The sequence below is a fragment of the Leptodactylus fuscus genome, chromosome 7 (assembly GCF_031893055.1).
Source record: "Leptodactylus fuscus isolate aLepFus1 chromosome 7, aLepFus1.hap2, whole genome shotgun sequence".
Lineage (NCBI taxonomy): Eukaryota > Metazoa > Chordata > Amphibia > Anura > Leptodactylidae > Leptodactylus > Leptodactylus fuscus.
The window spans coordinates 132,958,815-132,976,280 of NC_134271.1; the positions used below are offsets into that span (position 1 = coordinate 132,958,815).

The window sequence follows — 17,466 nt, forward strand, 5'->3', positions numbered from 1 at the left end:
TCCCTCCTGCTCTCTTGGACTTCACTCTTAGGTTAGTGTCTGGGTCCTTCTGGGTCTTCCTTCTTGGTGTTCAGTTGCAGAGCTGGGCCTCAGACTTGTACCAAAGTCCAACTCCACCATCAGGAGCTTTGGTGAAGAACTCCGGGGCCTGGTTCCACTCAGGTTGGGAGAGCAAGGCACACCCAGAACTGTTTTTGCCTCAGCGCTTGGGGATTCTAGTTGCCAATGTCCCTTTTGTCCCACCAGCAGCACAATACTGGGGACATGTATTTTGTACCAACAGGAACCAAAAGCAACAGGAGAGTCCTCACAGCAAGAGGATATAAGACATAAACTCAGGGAGTAGTGAGGATGGGAAACTCATATACCATGGATAACATTATGGGGAAGAAATAATCTTCCCTCCAACTGTCCCACCAGCACAGGACAGAAAATATACATTTTGGGGGTTTGGTACTTCCTTCCTTATATTGAGGAGGAGAAGGGGTTAATGTTTAACCATTTAATTGTTCACTAAAAATTGTATTCTGTCCTACCAGCACACAGGGGCAGAAATACACCAGTATTGTGCTGCTGTAGGGACTAAGGGAAAACAGATTAACATCATTATACATAATGATTACATTTCATAGACTTTTATACTAATTTCTCCTTTTTTATTGCTCTCTGGCTTAAATAATATAATGTAGCATTTGGGGAAGAATATGAAACATAGTAAAGCTCCATTAGAAGCCAAAATAGCAAATATCTCCACAGCCACCATATATTTTCCTTTAGTGCATACATATGTTGGAATAAAAGATATCCAGACACTACAGAACACCAGCATACTGAAGGTTATGTATTGGGCCTCATTGAAGGTGTCTGGAAGCTTCCTAGATATAAAAGCAATAATAAAGCTAAAAATGGCTAAAATCCCAATATATGAGACTACAACATAGAAAGCAATGATAGATCCTTCATTACATTGTACAATCATTGTCCCAGGTATAGTCTTACTATCAAGTTCAACAACTGGTGGAGCAGAGATCAGCCAAGTGACACATATGATGAATTCACCCAAGGAGCACATAATGACAAGTCCTGTAGATATCTGAGATCCTACACATTTTCTTAATTTGCTTCCAGGTTTTGTGGCATTGAACGCAATGAGAACGGTTGTGGTTTTACCCAGAACAGAAGAAATGGCAACAGCAAAGACAAACCCAAAGGTTGTTTGTCTCATGAGGCAGGTCAGTTCTTCAGGATGTCCAATAAATAAGAAGGAGAGAAGGAAACATATCATCAAAGACACCAGGAGAACATAGCTCAGGTTACAGTTGTTGGCTCTGACCAGAGGAGTGTTCCTGTATTTAACAAAAATCCAGAGCACCGATGATGTCATCCCAAAGAAGATGGTGGCAATGATGGCTAGTGATATCCCTAAATCCTCCTCATAGGATAGGAAATGTAGAGGATGCTTAATACATTTATCTCTAGAGGGATTAGACCATTCATCATCTGGACAAGTTTGACAAGATTCCTTTGCTGGAAGGAATACAGAACATGTTTACATATTTTATTAGGAGAAAATGGGATCCTCAACTTCAATCAAGTTTCTATGTATCCCGACCTAGAGTTTCTTTTATTGAAATCATTATATACACAGTCCAGTCCTATTAATGTGACCAACAACTACTTTTGACATCAACGTTAAATAACCAATGGCAGAAGGCACGTGTCATCTGTCATCTGGGTGCACTCATTATTGTGGAAGGCACGATGGATCAACACCAGTATGCATCTATCCTTGCGGACCATGTTCACCCTTACATGAGAATTGTTTTTCCTCAGGATGATGGCATCTACCAGCAGGACAATGCAACGTGTCATAAAGCTTGCAGTGTACGTGTGTGGTTCGAGGAGCACCAGGAAGAGTTTACCGTGGTCCCTTGGCCAGCAAGTTCCCCAGACTTGAACCCAATCGAGAATCTGTGGGACCACCTCGATTGGGTTGTTCAGACAATGGATACTCAACTGCGTAACCTAGCTCAGCTGGACACGGCACTGGAGTCGGCATGGCTCAACATGTCAGTGACATCATGACAACATCCCCTCTCTTCCTGCACGTCTCCCAGAGGTCCGCTCTGCCAAAGGTGGTTATTCAGGTGGTCACATTAATGTGACTGGACTGTGTATCATCCCTACACATTAAATCCTACTGTAAAAAAGTAAAAGGGCAGAGTGAAGATGAATACAACTGCTGAAACTAACTTGGAATTTTAGGTCAAATGCTAATAGAAAGGTAATAGGTAGGTGTATCCAAAAATTATAGGAAACTACTAAAGGATGATACACTTAAAAAATAACTTTTGACGCGTTTCTGCTATTTGCTTCTTCAGAGGCAGACTAGGTCTTAGGATTCCCCAGAACTAAAGTCCATAGCGTAATTTTTAGACCCTAAATTCATTCTGGCCCCCAGCCATAGTTTTCGGCTGTAAAGCGCCGCCGCGCTCAGCCGGCTATATAAAGCTATAGCCACGCCTCCACAACAGTGATGTAAGGGGGGCGTGTCACTGGTCATGTGATAACTCACTGCCACCCCTCGTCACATGATACAGAGAAGGCTCCGCCCATCTGGGCGTGTCTCTCCGTTCGTAAACAACTACACGTGTACTTCAAACGTGTGTTTACACAGCCAGGTATCCCCGCGGGTCTCACTACAGGGAACAATGAGACAGCGATTTCTATTTGCCTTTTGACAACATCGAGGTAATGAATAGTCTATATAACAATAGCTAGCCGTAGATAGAAGGTCTAAAGCAATCTAACACAGCAGAGACATGATGTTTACTCAGCTGTATAACATCAATTCACATCATCAAAACCCAAAGGTAAGTATACCTAAGTCTAAAGCTGTAGTTTTATTATTATTATTATTTGTAAGTGGGATTTTAAGAGTGGGGATAGAAGATGTAACATTGTAACATTCTCAATGAGGGAAGGAATAAACTCCCCATTAGTTAACAGTTGAGGGAGCATATTCACAACAAAACCCTCATGAGTTAAATTTTTAGAGGAACGATGTAAATGATATATAATCATTGAGTCCTTTTGGGTGGACTGTATCCAGATAATATATCCACCTAGTTTCTCTTTGTAGGACTTTTGAGTCAAAGTCACCACCTCTAGGTGACATCTTGACTTTCTCAATTCCTTGGAACTTGATCACCTTAATGTCCCCTCCATGTTTCTCACGGACATGCCTAGAGATGGATGTTGGTTCCTCTCGCAGTATATCATTAATGTGCTCTCTAATACGTCTGCGAAATTCTCGCACAGTCTTCCCCACATATTGTGGCCCACATATGCATGTGGCTAGGTACACAATGCCACTGGTTTTACAATTAATAAAACTGAATATGTCATATTTCTTGCCAGTAGAATTGCTCAGAAACGATTTTCCTTTCTGAATAGATGAGCAAGCCTTGCAGTTTCCACACGGATATGTACCTGTGATGCTCTTAGACTGTGTTGTCAGCCAATCGGATTCCGCTTTTATGGGGCTAAGATGGCTATGGACAAGTTTGTCCCTGAGATTTTGTCCCCTGCGATACGATATTAAAGGCCGAGGATCAATAAATTTGGCAATATCAGGGTCAGTCAGCAAAATTGGCCATGCTTCACTCACAATATTTCTGACATCTCTAGCCGCTCCATCAAAAGTTGTAATAATTCTAATCTTATCTGACTGGTTCGGCAGATCATGTCTGGGATTCAAGAGTTGTGTCCGGTCTCTGGAAAGAGCATGATGGTACGCCTCTCGCAACACCGGATCAGGGTATCCCCTTCTGCCAAACCTCCCCCTGAGATCTTTCGCCATCACCTGGAAATCTGACAGATAGGTACAATTTCTCCTCATCCAAAGGTATTGACCTTTGGGGATTCCAGATTTAAGGGATTGGGGGTGCCAGCTATTCCATGACAGAAGGGAATTTGTAGAAGTCTCTTTTCTATGGACGCATGTACGGAGCTGTCCCGATCTCTCCTTTGAAATAGTCAGATCGAGAAATGTCATCTTCTCCTCCTGGATGTCATAGGTGAGAAAGAGACCAATCTCGTTGTTGTTTAAGGATTGGACAAATGACACAAACTCCCCCCTGGGTCCATCCCAAAGGATGAATATGTCATCAATGAAACGGACCCAGAGGAGTATGTACTGCGTCCATTGCTCTTGGTCTTCTGTGAAGACCCTCTCCTTCTCCCACCAGCCCAGGAAGAGATTTGCATACGATGGGGCACAGGGGCTCCCCATCGCAACTCCCCTGAGCTGGTGGAAGATTTTCCCGTTAAAGAGAAATGTATTGCTCTCCAAAACAAATGTGAGTAGTTCGAGGACAAAAGCATTATGATCCTCCATGAAACTGCCCCTTGTGGAGAGGAAGGCCCTGACAGCCCCACCCCCGTAGTTATGGGGGATGGAGCTATACAGGGCCTCCACATCAAGACTCGCCAAAAAGACGTTCTGGGACACGTGGATGCCCTCCAAGCGACGGAGGACATCCATCGTGTCCCTCACGTATGATGGAAGACCAAGAACGAAGGGGCGAAGTATATCATCCAGATATAGACTTGCATTCTGGGTCATAGATCCTATCCCCGCCACGATAGGTCTGCCTTTTAATGGTATTAAGCCCTTATGTAATTTCGGTAGGGCATAAAATGTGGCCTGTATTGGGAATTTAGGATTCAGGAATTCAAATTCCACTTTATTAATCACCCCTACTTCAAGTGCTCGTGTGGTAATATCTAGAAGTCTTGTCCTATAGGTCCTGATAACCTCCTCCTCCACAATCTCATAACATGCTGGATCCGCCAGAATGTTCATGCACATACGTATGTACTCATCCCTATTTAATATCACAAGGTTCCCCCCCTTGTCGGAGGGCTTAATGATGATTTGCTCATCCGATTCCAAATTCCTCAAGGCCAAGAATTCATCTCTGCTTAGATTTTTCCTTTCAGCATTCCTGCCCTGTACTTTAGTGAATTCTCTGACATTATGGGTGACTACTCGAAGAAATATGTCGATCTCCCCTTCATCACTCACAGGGGGATATTTTTTTAATGGTAGGCGACGGCTAGTGAACGGTCCCTCACCGAGGTTTCTCTGTCCCTCTTCCCATAATTCTCCCAGCAGATCTAGGGATGGGATATCTTCCTCCAAGATTCCCAACTCCTCACATCTCCTTTTATCATTTAATGAGAAGAACTTTTTCCACTTTAATCTCCTACAAAACAGATTAAGATCCTTAATAAGTACATTGCTGACTGACCCTGATATTGCCAAATTTATTGATCCTCGGCCTTTAATATCGTATCGCAGGGGACAAAATCTCAGGGACAAACTTGTCCATAGCCATCTTAGCCCCATAAAAGCGGAATCCGATTGGCTGACAACACAGTCTAAGAGCATCACAGGTACATATCCGTGTGGAAACTGCAAGGCTTGCTCATCTATTCAGAAAGGAAAATCGTTTCTGAGCAATTCTACTGGCAAGAAATATGACATATTCAGTTTTATTAATTGTAAAACCAGTGGCATTGTGTACCTAGCCACATGCATATGTGGGCCACAATATGTGGGGAAGACTGTGCGAGAATTTCGCAGACGTATTAGAGAGCACATTAATGATATACTGCGAGAGGAACCAACATCCATCTCTAGGCATGTCCGTGAGAAACATGGAGGGGACATTAAGGTGATCAAGTTCCAAGGAATTGAGAAAGTCAAGATGTCACCTAGAGGTGGTGACTTTGACTCAAAAGTCCTACAAAGAGAAACTAGGTGGATATATTATCTGGATACAGTCCACCCAAAAGGACTCAATGATTATATATCATTTACATCATTCCTCTAAAAATTTAACTCATGAGGGTTTTGTTGTGAATATGCTCCCTCAACTGTTAACTAATGGGGAGTTTATTCCTTCCCTCATTGAGAATGTTACAATGTTACATCTTCTATCCCCACTCTTAAAATCCCACTTACAAATAATAATAATAATAAAACTACAGCTTTAGACTTAGGTATACTTACCTTTGGGTTTTGATGATGTGAATTGATGTTATACAGCTGAGTAAACATCATGTCTCTGCTGTGTTAGATTGCTTTAGACCTTCTATCTATGGCTAGCTATTGTTATATAGACTATTCATTACCTCGATGTTGTCAAAAGGCAAATAGAAATCGCTGTCTCATTGTTCCCTGTAGTGAGACCCGCGGGGATACCTGGCTGTGTAAACACACGTTTGAAGTACACGTGTGGTTGTTTACGAACGGAGAGAAACGCCCAGATGGGCAGAGCCTTCTCTGTATCATGTGACGAGGGGTGGCAGTGAGTTATCACATGACCAGTGACACGTCCCCCTTACATCACTGTTGTGGAGGCGTGGCTATAGCTTTATATAGCCGGCTGAGCGCGGCGGCGCTTTACAGCCGAAAACTATGGCTGGGGGCCAGAATGAATTTAGGGTCTAAAAATTACGCTATGGACTTTAGTTCTGAGGAATCCTAAGACCTAGTCTGCCTCTGAAGAAGCAAATAGCAGAAACGCGTCAAAAGTTATTTTTTAAGTGTATCATCCTTTAGTAGTTTCCCAACTTGGAATTTTAGTAACACTCTATGAGGGTCAGAAGATAACAACAATTTGGAGACATCTAAATGTCTGAGAGCATAGAGATATTTTTTAATAACTGTATAGTCCAGTGAAAAATAGTGAAAGGTAATAGAGAAAAAGGGAAAGTAATAAATAAGGGGCAGATAAAGTGAATCCCAGCACAGGATTTCATGGAAAGGAGCAAAATCTACAACATCTCATAAAGATACAAAGGGTGCCTGGAAATGTATATTTTTCTAAAATTTTAGATTATGTGGATAATGTTCCTCCTTAAGGAGAAACCAGCATAATAGAGGCACTGTCTCCCTATTTACAATTTGGGAGACAGATTTGCATATTCCTCAAAAAATTTTAGTCACACTTTAAATTTTTAGGAGATTATGTTGCTTTTTAGAAACTTTGCATAATTTGAGATTAGAGATGAGTGACCATTTCAAGATTTATTTTGTTCCTTGGGTTTGGTCTGTGATTCGTTCAGGTCCAGCAAGTTCAGATAGTACCAGATGTAAAATTATTATATGTTGGAGTCTCTTTAGACCACAGGGTATAATAGGTGTAGGCCATGGGGAGGTGTAAAAATCAGGAAAAAAAAATATATATATATATTTACACTTTTCAAAAAAAAAAACATCTGCAAGGAGTTTGTATGTTCTCCCCGTGTTTGCATGGATTTCCATCCCATATTCCAAAAAAAAACAAAAAACATACTGATAGGGAAAAATGTACATTGTGAGCTCTATTTGGGGCTCACAATCTACATTAAAAATATATATATATATATATTTACACTTTTCCTCACTTCTTTTTGGCCTCCTTGTTGATCTCTCTCAATCTCCTCGGTGATGTCATGTGCCCGGGATCATCACTGAGCATGTGATAGGGATGTCATGATGTGTGCCATGCCCAGAGCTCAGAGGTAACCCCAGGAGTAATGTCTTTGCCTGTCTCTGCGCCACCCTCCGCTCACATGCTGCAGCACAGGAGGCGAGTTCAGTTTGATTCTTTGCTTAGTGTTTTTTTTAACACAGTTCTATTTCTGTAATTGGATTCCACCATTGAATTCTGTGTTCTTCAAATAGTTAATTCTAGTCTTCCCTGTGTGATTGACAGCCTATCTTCCAATCAAGCCTAATGAGGATCTTGGGCTTCTTATATACTGGAGGTCAGTCCTCTCAGACTTGTGGGCTATTGTGACTTTGCCCCTGCTAAGTTCCTCTTCCGCTACCAATGTATTGATGACCTCTGAACTCTGGCTTACCCTTTGATTACTCTCTCGGATTTTGATTCTGTACTGCGTTGCTCGACTGTCTTTTTAAATTTATTTATTTATTCACCTCTCCTGGGTGTCCAATTTTTATACTCTGAGGTCTTAAGATACAACAGAATATACTCATTTACTGCAAAGCATGTTGCAGCAGCCGTTTTAGTTCCAACAAGACAAATCCCCAATTGTTCAGTTTTGTTAAAAATTTAGGACATTCGGGTCGAACCCGACTTGTGACAAAGCTCTACTTGCAATTGAAAATGGTCCTGTAACAAGACAGATAAGGGTAGAAATATCTATATGTACTTGTGACTAAAGTATCCAGGATACTATAAAATACTTTCATGACCTAGGCAACGTTAAGCAGAAATCTAAACCATGACATTTATGCACATACCTGTTCCATTTGTAATTTCTCCATCATTACATGGTACACATTCAAAGCAGCATGATCGTTTACCAGTATCCAGAGATTGTCTGTAACCTGGAGAGCAAGGGTCTGTGCATACAGATCGTGGAGTCTGAAAATCCATACCAAGAAGCAAAAATAAATCAAATTATGTCTTAAAGAGGTTGTTCTGTAAAGGAGTTGTCTAGTTTCAAATCAATATTAAGAGACAAATTATATTTGCATGGTGAAAAAGTTATGCAGTTTTCCAATATACTTTCTGTATCAATTCCTCACCGTTTTCTAGATCTTTGCTTGCTTTCAGTTATTCTACTTACTTCTGGTGGATAAAAATCAGTTCATGGTCATGTGACATACAGTCCATGATCACGTGATGGACACGCAGGTGCACAGCTTATTATAATCACAGCACAATAACCAGACATCTGCCTGGTAACCAAGCACACTATAAGAGTAGTCATTAATCGCTTCCGGACCATCCATTGTGTATATACGTCTAGATGTTCACTGAGCACTGTGTGATATGTGTAAACAGGATGAGGTGAGAGCAGGAAAGGCTGCTGATGATGATGACTCATCAGCCTTCACTGCTCTCACCTCCCCCTGTTTACACACATCACACTTCTGGAGTGCACCCTGGAGGCTGTTTAGCATATCAATAAAAGCGGGCTAATTCAAAAATGGCTGAGAGGATTAACAAATTAAAGTTATGCCTGGAATAGCCTTTCTAAACGCTATGCAAATATACAGTCCAGTCATAATAATCTGACCACCACCTACTTTTGACATCAACGTTAAATAACCAATGGCAGAAGGCACATGTCATCTGCCATCTGGGTGCACTCATTATTGTGGAAGGCACGATGGATCAACACAAGTATGCATCTATCCTTGCGGACCATGTTCACCCCTACATGACAATTGTTTTTCCTCAGGATGATGGCATCTACCAGCAGGACAATGCGATGTGTCATAAAGCTCCCAGACTTGAACACAATCGAGAATCTGTGGGACCACTTCAGGTTGCTCACGCCATGGATGCTCAACCGCGTAACCTAGCACAGCTGGACACGGCACTGGAGTTGGCATGGCTCAACATCCCAGTGATCATCACAACATCCCCTCTCTTCCTGCACGTCTTGCTACGGTCCGCTCTGCCAAAGGTGGTTATTCTGGATTTCAACAGGTGGTCACATTAATATGACTGGACTTATGGAACATGGAATATGCTTAGTTAAAAATCAATAGAGTCAATGATAGAATCCCTTTAAAAAAAAGATAATTAGCCATAAAACACCTTCATTGCAGGTTCTATCCCCACCCTTGAACACATAATATAACATAAAAATTACCGTAACGTAGAGGTAAAACAATTTTGAAATGTTTTTTTTTGTAGCACTTTGTGATATTGATTAAAAAAAAATGAAAAGTGAAAAACAGACTCATTTTTCCTTCTTTTTTGTTTATATTTTTATTTTATAAAATAAAAAAACATGCAAAAATAAAATCTACATAAAAATAAAGCCCTATGTGTCAGGAAAAAAAGACACAGAAATTAGTTGATTAATCCAAGTGCTAAAAATGTTATAGCCCTCAAAACCACAAATAAAAAATAAAATAAAAATTGTCTGGTCCTGAATCAGAAATTGTCCCGGGACTGAAGTGGCTAAGAGAGATTCTCATGACCTATATATTGCTAAAATATCCTTAGGATAAGTCACCATTATGTGATCGGTGAAGGTCTGACATCTGGATTCTCCAACCTTGTTGAAGAGCACTGCCATTTCTTCCCTTTACTGATGACGCTACATTCATTGGTCCCATGGCACAAATGCAGCTCAGTCCCTTTCAATATCTATGACACTATTCTTGGTATTTAGTGGAGAGATTATAGAACCTACCCGAATAATGTGGCCTCTTCAACCAGCTAACCCACCAATCACACAATGATGTCCTAAGAGAGATCATCAATACAGAAAGGTCCATGCGCCAAACAATCTATCACTATTCTGCCAAAAAGCTAATGTGAAAAATATAGCAATTCAGATTATTAACAACAATATGAAAATGATTCACACCAGTGCTTCCTACCTCTATGAAATATGGATTCCATACAATGGCACTCTCATTTATTTCAAGCTTATTAGAAGTTGATAACCAATACCCAACCAAGACATTCGATATCTTCATATCTGAACTTACAACAACGTTTAAAACATCAAAGTTTCCTTCAACGTATCCCTTGTTGTTGAAAAAAATATCTGCACCCGAAGGTCCTTTTATTTTCACCTCTTTTAAGTAATAGTTCAGCTTAAAATGAGGGATAGAATATAAATTATTAGACAAGTGGATGACTGATATTTAGAATATTGTGTAAACAGCGGCAGTACTCAATGCCAAGTAGCAGCAGTACCCAGAATATATTTTTGGGTATATGCTGTAAAAGCAGGCAGAAAAATTTGTGATTTGGGGGTGTATGGCTTGGTTGTTGGGCTAAATTGCTATGTGAGGCCACAGCTTCTGCAGCACCTTGACATATTGTATGCTATACCTCATCAATGAGCCAACTGCCAACTGCCAAGAAGCCTAGAAGGCCTACAATAACTCAATATCCAGACCGAAATATCTATCAAACTTTTACTTTTCCTGTTTTCAAGACAGCAACCAAAATGGCATTGATGCACCTCAGAACCAGCCTCAGGGTCACCAACATAAAGAATCAGACTCCTATTGCCCATCCTTTTTCAAGCCCGATCTGATATATGGTTAATTTGGAAAATGGGGTATCATAGAATTAGACCTCATTTCTCCTATAGATACCCTTATGCCTCATATGTTGCCTCATAAAAGTAGCACAGTCCCATCTCTCATCTTCTCATCGTCCTCAGACTAGCCCCCCTATTCCAAAGACCTACTGAGAAGGATCTATGGCCACTATTATACCAATTCAGCAAATGACTCTGAGCCTCCAAAGCTGTTAAAACAATGGCAACGTACACCTTGGACATTTGACAACCTGCCATTATCTGACACCCCAGTTACAATCAAGTACAGTACATGTAAACAAAAATGATGGAGTTAGTACATTCTGAGAATGTAGAGCCAGAAAACAAAGGCAATCACAGACAGGTGATAATTCTCAATGCTAGGTTAAAATACCCCTACTCAGCTCACGATTAAACAATAAGGGTAAGTTCACATGGATTTTTTTGGTAAGGACTTTGAGGCCACATTTGCCTCAAAATCCTGACCAAAAAGACAGCTCCCATTGAAATCAGGAGTTTTTTCCGGGAGCCGTTGAAGAATGAATTAGATGTTCATTCTTCAGGCCGAGTCGCCTCATGATTCGGCCTGAAGACACTCCCTCCTCCGGACTAGGCCCATTCATTAGGCCTAATCTGGAGCGGAGTGCGCGGCTGGATGCCAGCTTTCAGTCACGGCTACCCGGTTTTTAGACTGGAACCTGAGGCGGCCTCCGCAGCATGTCAGTTGTATCTACAGAAATGCATCTACAGCTTTCCCATAGTTATAATTGTAACAGAAAATCTGCAGAGGAAAACTCAGCGAACTTTCTATTCAAAGTGCTGCGGGAAGAACTGAGATACGTTCACACCGTGGTTGTTCCCGCAATGCTTTAGCTCTATGTCTCCGGCCCGAGGAGCCTTAGCCTAGGGGAACACTGGATGCAAGTAGGAGAAGCAGGAGCAAATTAAAATTAATATTAAGATTCCTAAACTATATAGGGGACCTATATGTTTTTTAAACGCCAGTTCTGAATTTCAGTCCCAGTCAAGCCCTGTGTGGACCCATTCCCAATTTAGTACCTCATTAAAATAAGAAGGTTGGGAATTATGATATTATAAATAGAGATGAGCGAGTAGTGTTCAATCGAGTAGGTGTTCGATCAAATACTACGGTATTCGAAATACTCGTACCCGATCAAACACTACTAGCTGTTCGAAGTTTAAGGTTCAATGCAGAACCAACGTTGATTGGCAGAATGCTATACATTGCCAATCAACGATGGTTCTTCTCTTACCTTTAGAAGTCTTCTCCGTGCAGCGTCCCCGCGGCTTCTTCTGGCTGGAATTCACTCTGCCTAGGCATCTGGCCTAGGCAGAGCCGACTGCGCATGCGCAGACGGCTCTGCCTAGGCCCTGATGCCTTGGCAGAGTGAATTCCAGCCGGAAGACGCTGCGGGGGCGCTGCGCCGGGAGAAGACTTCAAGGAGAATCCAGCCCGACCGTCACTCGTGGACTTGGTAAGTATAATTTTATCGAATGTTGCCTACCCCTGAAACGAGCATTTTCCCCCATAGACTATAATGGGGTTCGAAATCCGTTCGAACAGTTGAACAGTGAGCGGCTGTTCGAATCGGATTTCAAACCTCGGACATTTTAGTGTTCGCTCATCTCTAATTATAAACTTTTTTTATTAAATATTAAAAAGTAACACTAACTTTCAACTTATCCTTTAGACGTAAGGATGATGTCTCAAAAAGTTGCTTAGCCAAGTGCATTTGATGTAACGCCTCTGAAACCAAATAGATAGCATTATAAATTGTGTATGAATATCGATAGGAGAGTGTCTCCTTTGAAACAAGCTCTTTCCATGCGGTGCTATTTGCACAAATCTGTTCGGGCCTCAATTCACGAAAATGATCATAACATCCAAAGCTGAACTGCCAGAATCGACTTACAAAAATATTTTCTGGCATATTAATCAGTGTACTCTCATATAAAAAATGATTAAATCCTAGAATTTTTCCTTTTTGTATTGTTATTGCTATGGAACCATTGAAATGATGATTAAAATTAGGAAATGTATACTTATTGGTGCCTTCCATTCCTGTTGTTGTTATCCACACTTTTCCTGAAATATTGCTGGTAAAACTTTGCAGGAAGCCAACAAATGGGATTTCCAAGCCATAAAAAATAATGACGCTAACAGAAGATTTTTTAATTTGTTCGACTGTTTCTGATGCTTTTTCTTGATAATTGCTTTCATCTATGGAAATAAATGCCATGAAGTCCACACAGATCCCACATTTCTCCATTTGCTTCTTTAGTTCCATAGTAGCTTGTTGGCTTCTGTCATTCTGTGTCCCGATAATTCCGACCCATGTCCAACCAAAGTGGATCAGAAGTTCAACGATGGCATCAAACTGAGATAATTCATTTGGAACAGTTTGAAATAGCAATGGAAATTTTTCATTAAGCACAGAATTAAGTGCACCATAACTTATCTGCAAGATACAATTTTTTTGAAATGCTGTTCCATTTATGAACAAGTGAATTAATTATGTTTTATAACAAAAAAATATCTAACATTTTTTGTACAGATTTTGAATGCTTTTTTTATTGGTTTTTATCAGTTTTATGGTTTTATACATATAAAGTGTAGTGCAGCTCAAAACAGTCTTCGGGTGCTTTCACACTATGCTCATTCTGACATGTAAACGTGTCAGAGTGAGCACAGTAAAACAGAATCCCATTGACTTCAATACATTCGGTCTTACGTGCGCTACCCATTGAACTTAATGGGAGGCTTTTTTACCTATTGCTTTCAATGTGATACGCGCGTATGTCACACCCCATGTGACTGCTGAGGCCCAATCACAGGCCCGGGACACGTAACATCAACCAGAAGCCAGAAGAGGCCTGAAGAGGATGCTGGGAATTTACTCAGGAGAGGTAACTTCCTTGGACCTACACTTAGGTCTTAGGAGACCCCAGAATATGATAGTGCTTTTTGGGTGACAAATTCCACAAGTTTGGGTTCGGAACAAGCCCAAAACTTCTGGAAAATTTGAGTTGAACGTGGTTAGTCCAGTATTTTCCCAGCACTGCTTAATAAATGTATTGTTTATAATCACAAACAGAAACAGATTTTCTAGAATAATTTTCTACTACAGAAAAATTTCTATTGCTCAAATGTGGCACAAGGCCATGAATATTCATATTATTATAATAATATCCTACCTGGGGATATCCGTAGAGTTGAGTTAGCCGTGCTATAGTGTAGGTGGAAGTTGCTAATAAATGCCCAACTACAGCAACCATCTTTTGACTCTTCTGACAGATGTAATTTGGGATTGGTTCTTGAGAATGAGAAATTATATTCAGGACACTTTGTACTGCCAAATTTTCACTGGTACAAGAGTCATAGATCTGAAATCCTAAAGTTATGTTGGGTAGAATATCAGTGCGATTGTTAATCTCCTCAATGGCGTAGATAAAGGCCAAGTGATGCTTTAGGTACTCATAAGATGTCCTGTAAGGGTTATATTTTACATCGTTAATTGGCAAGTCCATTATCTCGCACCGTTTTGAATCAATTCAAATGTATATTACTTTCTGCTTAGTTCTCAAAGATGTTTGCAACAACCTCCCAAGTGAGTTCCTTCAAAAACTGTGTGCAAGTGTACCTAGAAGACCTGATACTGTTTTGAGGGCAAAGGGTGGTCACACCAATTATTGATTTTTAAATGTGAAAAAATAGATTTTTTAAAAATTTACTTAACTTTTTTATATGTTTTTTAAAGCCTGTTTTTTTCCCGCAGGATAGGAACAAGACTGTGCAATTTTTTAATTAAAAGCTAACAGCTAGAGCATTAGATACTGACTACAGCAGTACCTGATACATAACTAATGATGACATTACTGAAGGCCCTCATTGGGCCAGCTGCTACCCCAGAAACACTTTGGTGCCCCCCGATCATGCCGCAGGGAGCTGATACTAGAACTTTCACCTCTTAGATGCCGTTGTCACTATTGACCTCATCATCTAAAGGATCACCCACAGTCAGAGTCTTCTTTGGCTACCAAGATGTCATCTGTTTCAGCTGGTTAAGAAACATGACATGATCTATATTGAAGGACAGTAGAAATTGTTTCCTCTGGCAGGCCCAAGAAAACCAAGTCCGATACTACCTCCATATAAGTGTAAGATGCAGAAACACATTTTGGCCCTGGGGCTCCACGGAATGGAAACACCATGGGAAAACCTGCAACATTTTACAGTAATGGCAAAGTGGATGGGTCTCTAGAATCTGAATCTAAATCCCATGCCCACTTTTTCAGGAAAAACAGCAGTGCGGACATACTGTGATTTCCAAAGCCGGCGCAGTTGTCAATTATAGCTATGGAAACACTCATAGATGTAAATGTAACAGAAAGTCTTCAGAGGAAAACTCTGCAAACTTTCTGTCTAAAGCGCTGCTGAAAGAACCGCGATGCGTTGTCACCTCAGTTTTTACTGCAGCACTTTTTTGCTGTGGGACGCCATGTGGGTCATTAGCCTTAAATTTGGAATAATTGCAAAAGGTCTGCACCACTGCCTCAAAATATCATTGCCAACCGAAAAACTGCCAATAACCTTTGTTATCCTATAAAGCGCAAACATGAGAAACAATGTAACTTTATTAAACATATATTTTCATGTGAATCTGAGAAGCTATGAATTTAAGATTTATAATTTTAAAATAAAATAAAATTTCTAAACAACTTAAATTTAACAGCAACAAATATATTAATACAAAAATAATATAAGAAAACAAAACAGCCCAATTTAAAAAAAAAAAAAAAAAAAAAAAAAAAAAAGATAAATAATAATAATTAGAATAACTATTCATTAAAAAGTAAAATAAATAAAAATGAAAAAAAAAATGAGGCTTTTAAACTGTTATGCCACGGAGGGTCTTTGGTAAATAAGAGGTTAAATATTAGAATTAAAATAAGCAAAAGCCTGAAACAAAACATATAACATCATATTAGACAATACGCGGCGGACACAAGAAAAGTTCACATATTTTTAAATATTACATAATAATAATAATACTACTACTAATAATAATAATAATACTAATAATACTAATACTAATAATAATAATAAATTTTATTTCTATAGAGCCAACATATTCCGCAGCGCTGTACAATTTGTAGGGTTCAAATACAGACAGAAAGATACATTACAAAGAAAGTCATTTCACACAATGGGACTGAGGGCCCTGCTCGCAAGAGCTTACAATCTATGAGGTAGAGGGGGTGACACAAGAGGTAGCAGGGGCGGCATTGCTTATGCAGAGGTCAGACACTTTTGTAATAGAGGTGACTGTCATTGCATAAACATAAGACTTTATGAGCCGTCGACAGTCGTGTCCTTTAACATGTGGATGGAGCCTGGACATATAAAGTTAGTCTGAGATGACATCATATCATGTGGGAAATGTGGGAGTGGTGACAGAGGAAGGTTAAGGGTTTACATTAGGAATTGTGATAGGCCTGTCTGTAAAGATGCGTCTTTAGTTTGCATTTGAAACTGTAGAAATTGGGAGTTAATCTGATTGTCCGGGGTAGAGCATTCCAGAGAAGTGGTGCAGCTCGGGAGAAGTCTTGTATACGAGCGTGGGAGGTTCTGATAATAGAGGATGTAAGTGTTAGGTCATTGAGTGAACGGAGAACACTGGTTGGGCGGTAGACAGAGATGAGGGAGGAGATGTATGGGGGTGCGGCATTATGGAGAGCCTTGTGGATGAGGGTGATAACTTTATATTTTATTCTATAATGAATATACATATACATCACACAGAGAATTATGCCTAAAAAAACAAGCAAAGAAAAAAACTATGACTTAACCACAACACGTGAAATAGGCCGCACACAGATATTTTGGTGTATTTTGATCATACAGTATGTTTGGTGGATTTCAGAATTTTCTTACGTTCTCCATAGACAGCAATGTAACATTGTAAAATAGACAATAGTAATACAAATAAGATAATTTCCAGAAATATGCAGAAAATATTTTTGTTCTTTACTTACCCCATACAAGTGTCAGCGCTGGGCCTGAATAAAAAATCCACCGTGTTCTCAGAATATGCAAGAAATATTTGTAAAATCCCACCTATGATGACATCACCGTCTCTTGAATAACTCAATGGCGAGTCGTTGTCACCGTTAGGGAGCTCACATCTCACGTCTGTCTGAGAACATAATGATAGCGACAAAAGAAACATAAGGATTACAGAAAGAGACTTAAGAAACCTGAGAAGGACCAACAAAGGAATCATTTCGGAACTGATTGTCTCCATCTCACATTACACTCATTGTTCTCTATAGCCATCTATTGAGGGA

General features: G+C 40.1%; 1 protein-coding gene across 1 annotated transcript; it reads right to left on the minus strand.

Moving 5' to 3' along the window:
• Nucleotides 1–619: 619 nt before the first annotated feature.
• On the minus strand, nucleotides 620–17,455 carry LOC142214518 (vomeronasal type-2 receptor 26-like). Its single transcript, XM_075283466.1, has 7 exons — nucleotides 17,429–17,455; nucleotides 17,155–17,315; nucleotides 14,314–14,605; nucleotides 13,200–13,496; nucleotides 10,424–10,642; nucleotides 8,321–8,462; nucleotides 620–1,527 (listed from the first exon to the last, which is right to left on the minus strand). Exons 1-7 carry the CDS (start codon nucleotides 17,453–17,455, stop codon nucleotides 620–622), a joined length of 2,046 nt encoding a protein of 681 aa, XP_075139567.1.
• Between the last annotated feature and the right edge of the window lie 11 nt (nucleotides 17,456–17,466).